The sequence below is a fragment of the Drosophila serrata genome, unplaced genomic scaffold (assembly GCF_035046125.1).
Source record: "Drosophila serrata isolate PLE 108 unplaced genomic scaffold, ASM3504612v1 contig_30, whole genome shotgun sequence".
Taxonomy (NCBI): Eukaryota; Metazoa; Arthropoda; class Insecta; order Diptera; family Drosophilidae; genus Drosophila; species Drosophila serrata.
The window spans coordinates 1,145,990-1,158,345 of NW_028256928.1; the positions used below are offsets into that span (position 1 = coordinate 1,145,990).

Sequence of the window (12,356 nt, forward strand, 5' to 3'; positions counted from 1 at the left end):
GAGTGGACCGGGAACTGGAACTGGTACTGGGATTGGGACTAGGACTGGTACGGGACTCGGACTCTACCTGGCAGATCTCTACCTGAATCAAGCTGGAACTCTAAAACGTAACGTCTTTTAGAAAGAAAGCCAAGGCGATGGTGCTTTTGGTCAGTCCGCACAATGGACATATCCGGAAATCCCTTTTCTGTCCCATCTCCGAAGGTGTTTGTTTATTGCCCTGACGGAGCAATTAAGCCGGGGGTTGCAACCAGTTGACCAGTGTCCAGCCGGAGGAGAAAGCGGGACGGGGACACTTATTTACACAATACATTTGCGTAATAGTGCAGGGGGTTGAGGAGTAGCCTGCACTTGGTGATCTATGATGCAAACCGGTCTGCCGGCCAGTGTCCAGCTCCTTTTATTTATGCGCCTGGGAAAAAACTGTCTGACCGCAAGAACAGCGAAAGAAGCCACCGAAAAAAACAAAAAGGAGAGTCTGCCTAAGCTTGTGGTTTTACCTCGAGATCTGGCGAAGATTACAGCAGCCAAGGGCTTGGGTTTTTCGAATGGGAATGGAAGTGGGAGTGGGGAGTGGGCAGGCCCTTGGCCCAAGTTGCCCTCTTGGCTGATTGCTTAATGAATGAATCTCCGCCAGCACGTGCTCAAGTTCCCCAAGCTCACATGTCACTAGCTGCCAACACTTGAGAGCGTGTTCAAGCTGCGCTTAACTTCCAGCAGATATTCGATATCCATATCCACAGCCATGTCCCTGTCCGATCCACGTCCATGTCAGTGTCTCGATGTCTGGGGAAATGCCGTTTCCGGGCCCGAGAGTTCAAAAGGCCTTTCACTTTCCATTTAGCTGCTTAGCTTTCAGTTAGCTCCGTTGTTAAGCATTTACATTGTTAATTATAATGTTTATATGTACAGCAAAGACCTGTCCAATATTTCCTTCTGCTCTGCCTTGCCATCTTGAAATCTGCCAAGAGTCCGCAGCTGAGGTATCCGAAAGATGCACGTCATGTGAATGTGTGTGTATCCGCGAGATGCGCTGAAAGTATTTAGTTCAATTTGCATATCTAAGCAGTTGCGACAACACGCACAAAAGGGGTTGAAATGCCCCTTCCGTAGCCCTTGGGGTGGCAGAAAGTATCTTATGACGATGTCTCGGACTTACGACAAAGGACGCTCGGCAACGGCAACGGCAACAACGCAGTTCTCCCTCCCGGGAGATGCGTCAGAGATCGCAGATATCCAGACATTCAGATATCCAGATTGGACAGGGCATTGTGTGCCGTGGCAGCTTTGCCAACAGAGCTGAATGCCTCGCATTGTGCCGCGTGTGATGTGGCGGTCAAAATAAGAGCAACAAAAGCCGGGTACTCCTTCCCAAGGATTTGATTTTAGAGAGCCTCTAAAGTGGTTTATATTATTTGGAAGAGATAGAGATTAGAAATTAAATATTAAAGGTATTTGGTAAATTCAAAACTAACTTTGTTCCATCCTTCTTCTACTTTCAGCTGTCCAACGTGGCCGCGTTCCGCCAACACAACCCGGTCTGGCCGGCATGCACGGCCAGTACCAGATCGCCAACGGTGACCCCATGGGCATCGCTGGCTTCAACGGGCACTCGTACCTTAGTTCCTACATCTCGCTGCTGCTCCGGGCGGAGCCATATCCCACGTCCCGCTACGGCCAGTGCATGCAGCCCAACAACATCATGGGCATCGACAACATTTGCGAGCTGGCCGCGCGGCTCCTCTTCTCGGCAGTCGAGTGGGCCAAGAACATCCCCTTCTTCCCGGAACTGCAGGTGACCGACCAGGTGGCCCTCCTCCGCCTCGTCTGGTCGGAGCTGTTCGTCCTGAACGCCAGCCAATGCAGCATGCCGCTCCATGTGGCGCCGCTCCTGGCGGCCGCCGGCCTACATGCCTCCCCGATGGCCGCCGACCGTGTGGTGGCCTTCATGGATCACATCCGCATCTTCCAGGAGCAGGTGGAGAAACTGAAGGCGCTGCATGTCGACTCCGCGGAGTACTCCTGCCTCAAGGCCATCGTGCTCTTCACCACCGGTAAGTTGCTGGACATCCTTTACAAGGATGTGCCAGCGCTGCTCACCAAGGTTTCAGCACTGCTCGGCAAGGGCAGCTCCCCGGCGACCAACGACGACATTCTGGCCGTGGTTCGAGAGCACCTGGACGAGCTCAATCGGCTCGAGCTGGAGTCGCAGGCTCCACAGCAGGCACCGATCCATCTGGCGGCGTTTATGAAGAGCGTGGCCGGCGTTGAGGCTGCAGTGCAGCAGGCGGAGCAACTGCAGCAGGTTCAGGCTTCTGCCTCTGCCTCTGCGGCGGCTGCTCCTGCTACCTTGGTGCCCTCCGCGGGTAGCGCCTTCAAGCCCGCTGGGAATGGCAACGGAACCAGCTCCGGCTCCAGCTCTGAGGTGGATCTTCTGGCCAGCCTGTATGCCCAGGCACAAGCCACGCCCCCAAGCAGCGGCGGCGGCGGCGGAGAGACCTCCTCTGGGCACAACAACAGCAGCGGGCTGGGCGCCTCGCTTCCTACTCAATCGCAAAGCGGTTCGTCCTCCCGCAACCTAACCGCCTCGCCGCTGAGTACTTCGCTGGCATCCGCTCAAGCACCCGCTCCTGCTGCTCCCCCCTCCTCTGTCCCAGTGACATCCGTGTCGACCGCCTCCTCGACCTCCTCGCTGGCGGGTGGAGCCTATCAGACGCCTTCGGCTGCGGCAGCGGCGGCAGCTATGTTCCACTATCAGACTCCGCCGCGCGCCGCCTTCGGCTCGGCCTTCGATATGTTCCACCACAGCACGCCCTTTGGGGTGGGAGTGGGTCACGCCCACGCCCTGGCCCACTCGGCGGGCGGCGGGAGTGCGTCCTTCGGCAGCCCCAGCTACAGGTATTCGCCTTACAGCCTGGCCGGCAGTAGATGGCAGTTGTAGGATCTCACAGAATCGGCCCCTCCTTGTACTTATCTGTAAATGTATCCGTATCCGTATGTGTTTTTGTATCTGTATCTGTATAGCGCGAGGTCAGCCCTTGTATATTAATTTAGTGCCTATTGCTAGTATCTACCTATTTATTGCCTTACGCTAAGTCTAGTTTAGTCTAGAGGTAACTGCTTAGATTCGTCTAGAGAACTTTGCCAAAAAACCGAATACCAAGAATCGATAGTGGAGGAGAGAAGAGAACTTTAAGAATATATATATAAAGCTGTTGCTGTTAAACAAAAATCTAATACTGGCCTGTGTTTTTACTCGTTATCCATTACTAATGCTTAATCGCTTGTTGACTAGTTCTAGTATAACATATTATTCGCTTTATTTTTGGTTTTCTAACACTGATTATTATTTAAATCTTATATTATATTTATGTGTTATTTTTGATTAACCAACTTACTAACATTGCTTTGTAGCCTTGAACTTTAAGGTTAAATGCACTTTATTTTTTGCCTTATATTACCAAATGAGATCCTACTAGTTTTTGGTTTAAACAAACTACATTTTGGTTTAAATTTGATTTATTTTTGAAAGTTAGCATTTCCATAGAATATTATTTTCCAGGTTTTTCAGATTTCTTATAATTATTTTGTACCTTCAATCTTGAGTTGATTTTATACATAAATATTGAAGAGTTAAACATTTAAAATACAAGTTTTCAATGAAATATATATCAACTAAATCAATAGTAATGGTGATTTGGTTTTAGTCTCTGTTATTTTGAATGAGACGAAAACTAATTTATCATTTATTCAGAACTTTTTGTTCATAAATTGCTTACAATATAAAATTAAAGACAATTTTATCTCAACGAAAATGTAAATCATTGATTAACTAGTTTTAATTTCGTAGAGATTTCCAGAAATTAAAATGATTTAATCGTTTCCTGTGAATTCTATTCCATGCTAAAAATATTTGCATCTTTTTGATACAATAACTTAAAACTCTTGTACAATTTTAAAATCATAATAATTAAAAACTTCACAAGAAATTTGTATTTAAACCATCAATTATTTACAAATTTGCCTGATATTCTTAAAATGATGAACTCGTTCTGATTGAGATTTGAGGGCAAAAACAATAACCCAAGGTAAAGGAAATTTTAATATATATTTTTATTTCAGCTCTTTGGAAAACGCTAAATTTGGTTGATGTTTTTCTGTCATTTTAACACGCATAATTTCAGCAAAATTTACTGTTTTCCGTTTTCCACACATCCATTTATTTATAACTAATCTTTTTCGCATTTTTATTTCATTTTTTAACAAAAGCTATTCACACAAAAACAAACAAAATTTAATCTCATCCGCACGTGGCAACAAAACTCTGGACTTTGGGATTACAAACACACTCACACTGAAACACATGCACGTCTAACACACAGCACACACACAAAATGCACACACAAATATAAATAAATCACACCAGCTCATAAGCGAATAATTTACATATTTTAAGCCACCTTATATATATATACTTATTTTTCGACAATTAGCCTCCACGCGAAATAAATCATGGAACTTTTGTATGCAAATAGAGTGAACAGCGCTTTTCTTTGTCTTCGTAGCCCAGGTTAAGTTAGCAATTAAGTCCAGGCTTAAGTTCGGTGAGGGAAAAGTGAAATTTTGACTTAGTATCTCCACTCCTCCTCCTCCTCCGATCGTGTCAGCCAGCTGTCCAACTCCACGTCGCAATTGTTTTTCCGCCGATCTGAGCCGACTCAGCTCTGGCCATATCCCAGCCATTTCCCCTGCTCGCCGTGGCGACGTTTATTGACGTCGAGATACCACATTATGAACATTAATACAACACTCGTTTATGTCGCTTACTTACAAGCCCGACTCCAGTCGGCCAATGGACCATGTCCAGGCCTTGGCCGAACTTGCAATGAAAATAATTTTACAATTTCCAAAACGCTGTGTGTGTCGCTAGCACAGCTACACGGGGGGAAAAGCAAAAGACATTGAGAAGTTATACTTACATTTTGAAAATGTATTCTTGTATTCTTGTTCTATTAACAAATGATTGTGATCGGGTAATTGCAATGAGTTCCATTTTTAATCAAGGAATGTTTGTCTTCTTGAAAACCGAAAGGTTTCCGATAAAGACTCTCCAAAGTCATGAGAATTTCCTTTCATTTAAAATTTAGTTGGTGAAATATTCCCAGATATTATAGAAGCTTTTGTTTTTCTCTGGTTTTTTCCGGTGCAAGCTAAGATCAGCTAAGCGCGGCTCTTGAGGGGGCGTGTGTGGCATGGAGTTCGTGGTCTCGCTGGCTAAGACCAGAGACCCGAAAGCCGAGTCTTGAGATGCCAGATCCGAGACCGGAGACCGGAGACCACAAGACCCTGGACCGACTCGCAAGCTGCATTGCAATTGCATTTGAATTGGCTGCATGAGTCCATAAACTGCAGCCGATCAATCGCTGCACAGTCGCCGTGGTCTCAGCCCCAAGATTGTGGGAGACGAGACACGATCGCGGTAGTAAAGTACCGGGTATAGACTTACTAGATCTTCAGCGGCGCATTGACGACATGTCTGCTCCTCCGGCTGCCTCGCCTAGCCCTGGCCCAAAACCTGGCTTAACCTGGCTGGGTGCATCTTCGCCCCGCTGATTGCTGTCGTTTGCTGCAGTTGTTAAGAGTTGTAGCTTTCATGTCTTGGCCACACTTTTTGACCAACATTTTGTGTGTGTGTTTTTCGCTGGCTCATAGCTGGCTCATTGCCCCGAAGCCTGAGCTACTTTTACCCTGAAAATTGCATTGCCTTGGGACGTGCCTTTTGGGCCTGGGATTTGGGACTGAAACTGGGACTGGGGCTGGCTCTGAGAGTCTGGCAATTAACAGTAACTCTGCTGGGCCTTGGTTGATTGGAATCATTAAGGGCGCGTTCGATATTAGGTTTGGTCTCTCTCTCCCACTCTGTGTTTACCCAAGATTTAGTCGATGGAGCGGAACTGCCTGGGCCGTCGCCTGTCTCCACAGTTGACCCCTTGCGACCCGATCCTTATTAAAACTAAATAAAGCTATAACTGTTTGTGGCGGTCGCGGCACGAACTGAGCGGCCAGAATTTGGAGCCATAAAGAACACAAATCTAATAAAATATAATGCAGCAATTCATAATTTTGTTAAACATCCCTCCTGGCCCCCACCGGTGCTCCTTTTCCCCCGATACGAATGTATGGCTGGCCAACCAACTACTTTACGGTCATTATGCATTTAAAACACGCGGTCACGATCTCTCCCTCGCTGAGCTGAGTTAGTAACTGCGACGACCCAAAACCGAAAACCCAAAAACCAAAAACCGAATATCCAAAATCCCCAGCAAATACAAATACGAATCGAAGACAGGCTGGAAAGCTGGAGCCAAAAATCAAAGCCCAGATGGAGATGGAGACGGAGCATCGGATCCCCTCGAGAAAGCTTCGATCTTCTGGGTAATGCATTTCTCCGCTGCCCGACCTGAAAGTGGAATGTCTTTCACTTTGAGCATGCAACTCCTCGGCTGAGAAATCCCATCCCAGAGCCGTTCCTCGTCATCTCCGATGCATTTCAATGAAACCAAAATGTTGCGCCTGGCCTGGCCTGGCCTCCTTCTGCGCTTATGATTTTCTTTCTCGAATTTTGGGATCTCTCGGATCTCGAATCCAGGCAGGCGATCGACCGACCGGGCTAATGGAAAGTCAATTGACAATTATGGCCATGGCCAATGAAGTGATTCGCTGAGCTGAGCCAGACTGACCATGTCTAATTTGTATCGCCGGAGCTTCACGATTGTTACCACGGCTCGCTCGCTGGCCCGCTCGTTGCCGCTCGTTGTTTATGAGGCCGAATGGTTAATAATGGCTAATTGAATTCCTGCTGCCTCCGGCGACAAATCATTTAACTTGATTTAAGCGCTTTGTGTGTGGGGGGCCTCTAGGAAATTTATACGATAACTGCAGCTGAATGTTTTCCATTTGCCAGTTTGTTTATCTCTGAGCCCAGGTCGAACAGCGAACAAGCCATGGTTTTGGCTTTCAATTGACACTTGTCTTTTATGGCCAGCTCGGATTCGGATTCGGACTCGAAGTTGCGTGCCCGGAGAGCCATTAACGACATGCAGTCTGGGCAATCGGATATATGAGACCGAATCACGATGATATCGCCAATCATTAACCCAGCCTGCTCGGCTGCAAAATGATATATCAACTGGCGGTTCCGCGATCCCCTCTTTGCGAGTCCTCCGTCCTCATGTTAAGCGGTGACGGTGACTAATTAAGCAAACCGAAATTTCATATGCAATTTCGAAACGCCATTCTCGACGGCCACAACCATTTAAAATGCTTTAGAGCTATGCAAATTTACAAGTGCTGATGTCTAATTTGAATTTCAAACAGCCAAACAGTCGGACACACAAAATATATATGAGTATAGGAAAAATAGAGAAAAATAGAAGAACCGCTCGTTGCGATCGTTGCGATTTTTTTGTTGATGTGTTTACGGCAGCAATTGATAAGCAAACTTTTGGTGCCTGGCAATTAACACTCGGCGGCACACGCTGCGTATGCGCAATCCAGCATTGCTGCAATTAAATGCCACGGCTAACTGGCCATCAGGCAAGAGATGGACCCTGGCGGGGATTGGGACAGGGACAGGGCGTTATTTTTGCTGCTCAATTTTCCCGAATTTAATTAACCCAAGTGCTTGCTGTTTAAGTGTTCGACCGTTCGCAGTAGAGCACGCGCAGCGCCTTCAATTGAACATAAATCAAGTGAACATGACGTAATCTCCCAGTTTCGTCATCGATCCATGGCTCTTGTGTTGTGTTGTATTCAGTGGGCGTGGCATCGGCTGATGTTCGGTTATTTGTCTGACTTCAACGTGACAGGCACTCGGGAGGCGCCAGGTGAACTGCCTTCAAAAATAGCTGAAGAAAGAAAAAGTATCAGCCTTGTATGGCATTTGCATCGATACATTGTAGATCCTCAGTGTACTTATTGTCGATTTTTACCTCCATTGCAGATGCCTGCGGCCTGTCCGACGTGACGCACATCGAATCCCTGCAAGAGAAGTCGCAGTGCGCCCTGGAGGAGTACTGCCGGACACAGTACCCCAACCAGCCCACGAGATTTGGCAAGCTGCTCCTCAGATTGCCATCGCTGCGAACGGTCTCCTCACAAGTGAGTTTGATATTTGATTTAATATAAGAACAAGTAAGGAAGATAATATCGGAAAACCGAAATTTCTATACCCTTGCCATTTCGATCGATCATAACTAAGCCAAAAATGCATTAAATTCAATTCGGAAATCGTTTCTGTGCTAGTTTTTGTTAGGTTAACAAATCTGCATACCAAATTCAACATTTAGAAAAAATAAATTTTTTGCCAAAATTTGACAATTTTAATGATGTAACCCCTTATATAAAATTTGAAAAATTTGAAAATTTTTAAAAAATTTGTTTTTCTTCCGGAGATAGATATAGATAGAGATAGATTTGCCTGTTGATGCTGATCAAGAATATATATGATTAATAGGGTCGCAAATGACTCCTTCACTGAATTTTGACTAAAATTATAATACCCTGCAAGGGTATACAAATGGTGCATAATAGCATTAAAATTGATTGCTTTCTTAAGTTTAAATCAAGATCAAGGGTTTGATTTTTATAAGATACATATTCCCCTTTTTTAATTTGCGTATATTTCTTCTATTTTCTTCCTCGTTTTCCCTACTCAGGTCATCGAGCAATTGTTTTTTGTGCGTCTAGTCGGAAAAACGCCAATCGAAACGCTGATCCGGGACATGCTGCTGAGCGGCAACAGTTTCTCGTGGCCCTATCTGCCTTCGATGTGACACACGATGTGGCGCCAATTGACAACAACTTGATCATCGGCCGCAGCTGTGGCGGCTGCAACGCTCAACATCAATCCCGGCGGAGGCGGCGGTGTTCCTGGCGGTCTCGGGGTCGGTGGCGGTATCGGAGTTGGAGTCGGAGTCGGAGTCGCTGGCTGTGGCAGTCACAACGTTGTCGCCAGCAGTCATGACCAGCTCGCCAATGTTGCTGTCATGCAGCCGACATACGGCAGCAGCAGCAGCAACGGCAGCATCGGTTGCAACAACAGTAACATTGGCGGCGGCAACATTTGCAATCAGCAGATCAACAACAACTACAGCCATAACAACAGCGGCAATCATATGAGCTCAGGCACTTTTTTCGGCGGTGTCGGCAACAGCAGCAGCAGCAGCAACAACACCAACAGCAGCAGCAGCAACAGCAACAGCAGCAACAACGGTAACAGCAACAGCAACAGCAACGCCGATTATATGGCCACACCAACTAGCGCATATGTGACACCGGCGACAGCGGGAACATCCGCGGTGAACACCACAACGATGCTGTCTAATTACTGCGATGCCGCCACCATGATGATGGCCGCCGCTGCAGTCAATGCAAATCAGTGCCTGCAACAGCACCACCAGCGCATGTTGCTGGCAAGCAACAGCGGCAGCAGCGGTGATCATCACCTGGCCACCGCGGCCATACCCTCCTCGTCTTCGGCCGGATCGCTGTCATCTGCCTCATCGACGCCAACGGCCACGGCCACTGCAACATCGTCTGCGACTGCAACAGCAGCCGTGGCGCCGCAGCAGCAACATCAGCAGCAGCAGCAACAGCAACAGCAGCAATCGCCGCCAAATTTAATCGATATCAGCGAAGTTCCTCTCATTGTGGATGTCAAGTAGTGTAATTATTTATGCATCTAGAAATGGGGCTAAAGAGCAACCTTGTAGATACCCCGCCACCTTCAAAAACCGCCCCCTCAACACCCTTTCACACCTTCCCCTTCCCAAAAAAAAAAGTTAAATCAAAAAATGTAAAAAAAAAAGTGAAAAAGCGCGTAGCTTAATTGTGTAATTTTCCAATACTTGTTTCTCTTGTAATTTTGTACATAGTTCCCTTGAAAACGGAAAACCTGAATTTTTCTCTAGGCCGCCGCCACAGCTGGAAAATCTCAGCTGAACAAATACCAGAGAACTTTAAAAGTTAAAACCCAAAAATAATGGCGGCACACAATGTCTTTATATATAAATGTGTATAATATTTAAATGGCACTGAGTTCTACTTAATTTTCGAAAAGCTGAACAAGTTAAGGAAGTCGATGGAAAAGACGAAAGAGACATCTCCGTAATCCTCTCAAAAGACAAAACATAAAGTTAGTTGAAATATTTATATATGTAATGTAGCATATATACGAATATACATATATGAATGCATAGATGAAACTCTACTCCCAGTGGTTTGCAGAAATATACCAAAAATTTTAAGCTATGTTTACTTGATGTGTGGCAATTTTTTATGTGTGCTTTAGCAATTTTATTTTTACTTTAAGTAAAATTTAAAATTCAATTCAATTCTCGACTAGTTTTCCCCTCCCACGTGCATCTCAAAGATGCCGCCAAGGGGGCATCCTGTATCGTTTGAATATGAATACAAAATTTAGCGAATTTTTTATTTAGTAATCAAAACGAGTAAAACACAAAAGCTCAGTGCAAGTTTCAGTTTCTTAAACGATTTTTTCTTAAGCCTAAGCATTATCTTATTTATGTGTATAGAGTATGAACGTTTTCTATATTTTGTAATAATAAAAATTTGCGTTTATAATGAAATCCCCTCGTATTGCGTTTGATTTTTAGTTTTTAGTATCCTCTTTCGATGGGAGGGAACATCGTTCCAAACTGTATATAAGATTCGTAATCGAAAAAAAACATTTACAATTTGCGTATTAATAAATCATTGACAGAAACGGAACAATGATGCGAACAGAACTTGTGTAAATAGCATGAAATACAAATTAAGTCTAAATAAATATTGCAAAAAATCCAATTGCTTACTGAATGCATCACGTAAACGCGTGTAAATACATATTAAGTGTGATTCCGAGGTATTCAATAATGTAAATCTACTGATAATAAATAATGGATGCAGCTGTAATTAAAAGGCAAGTGTCGGCGGGTGTGTTTGTACTATATGTATCCTTATCACCGATTATTGTAGACTCATCACGGTAGACAGGCATCAACACCAGCGGCACTCGACATATTTATTGCGTTCATTGAAATGTACTTAAGTATTTAATTAGTATTAAAGTGTTTGTTTTTTTCCATTTCGTGCTTTTTAATTTTGATATTTGAATAATGTGTATCGGTAAATAAAAATCTCATTTATTACAAACCAAACAGCGGAGTAGAGTTTTTACTCGGAAAAATGTTAATTAATGGATTCTTGGGAGTGTGTTAAAGATTGAACTACATATATTCCTGGGAATTCAAAAGATCTATACTATAAAGTAGCCTGAACCAGATCTCCCAGAACTAATCCAGGTCCACAGCATAATTCCACACATAATTCCTATACACACTCCCCAAAACTGATCTTTAACCCCCAGAGTCACTCATCTGATGACCGCTGAACTAGCGAAACTTTCATAACTTCCTCAAAGCGGGCATATGTATTTATATGCATATGTGTACTATATACACATATATCCCAACATTAAGCGGGACGTGATGCAACCAAATATCATGTGTTGCCGGGGCATAAATGCCCAAGTCATGCCCAGGCACCCACCGCAGGTCCACCGAGGGGGCAATTACCCGAACCGATCCGAAATTGCCAATAATGAGACATGCAACTTGTGCGCTTAGCCCCTGTAATGGATTGCCGTGGATTGGTATCAATTGCAGGTCAATTCCTCCGCAGCTCCGGGGGAATTTCACGCGCCGACAAGATAATCACCGGGATTCCCCAGTTGGCCCCGGGCCCGTCTCGAGGATCGTGCGGCCAGACAGCGTGTAGCCAGCTCAACCCAAGTCAAGTCGAGTCAAGTCGAACCCGGAGCAGGGACCCAAGACTCAGCCTCAGTCCGAGTCCAGACCCAGACCAAGACCAAGACCCAGACCCAGGGCAACAGGCAAATTGCCGCTGCCAAATGACAAATTAGATATCGAAAATAACAATTTGATCGACAGCCGATCGCCACTGCACAGAGCTTCAGAGGAATGAAGCAACAAGCTCCGATTCCAACTCTAACTCCGACTCTGAGCTTGGCTCTGACTCCGAGAGAGAAAAATTACCAAACCCAAATTGGTCAGGCTTCGAAATAAGGAAGGCATTTTGCGGTTGGAGCGTAGCCAAAGGAGTTGATGGAGGTGTTGATTTGATTACTTTTATATAAGCCCAGTGCCAGTACCAGTGACACACTCAAAGAAAATAAGGAAAGTGACTCAAATCAATTATAAAATGTTGAAAGTGGTTCTTTTCTGGAAAGCATATTATAGCCAACCTTTTGCAAACAGCGAAGGAAAACAGCCTTT

The 12,356-nt window shown here is 45.2% G+C and overlaps 2 protein-coding genes across 3 annotated transcripts in view; both read left to right on the forward strand.

Moving 5' to 3' along the window:
- Nucleotides 1-10,649, forward strand: part of svp (COUP transcription factor 2) — a 28,828-nt gene extending 18,179 nt beyond the window's left edge. The window contains exons 3-5 of one of the 2 annotated variants that reach the window (XM_086833500.1): nt 1,503-2,054; nt 8,003-8,160; nt 8,718-10,649. In XM_086833500.1, the coding sequence (XP_086689626.1) occupies nt 1,503-2,054; nt 8,003-8,160; nt 8,718-8,834 (827 nt within the window). In that variant the 3' untranslated portion in view covers nt 8,835-10,649. Of the gene's footprint in view, nt 1-1,502; nt 7,923-8,002; nt 8,161-8,717 lie in introns of those variants that run through there. The other variant, XM_020943007.2, reaches the window with a different exon arrangement.
- On the forward strand, nt 9,048-10,649 carry LOC110176592 (uncharacterized). The gene has a single exon (XM_020943008.2). It carries the CDS (start codon nt 9,048-9,050, stop codon nt 9,723-9,725), a length of 678 nt encoding a protein of 225 aa, XP_020798667.2. The 3' UTR covers nt 9,726-10,649.
- Nucleotides 10,650-12,356: the final 1,707 nt, after the last annotated feature.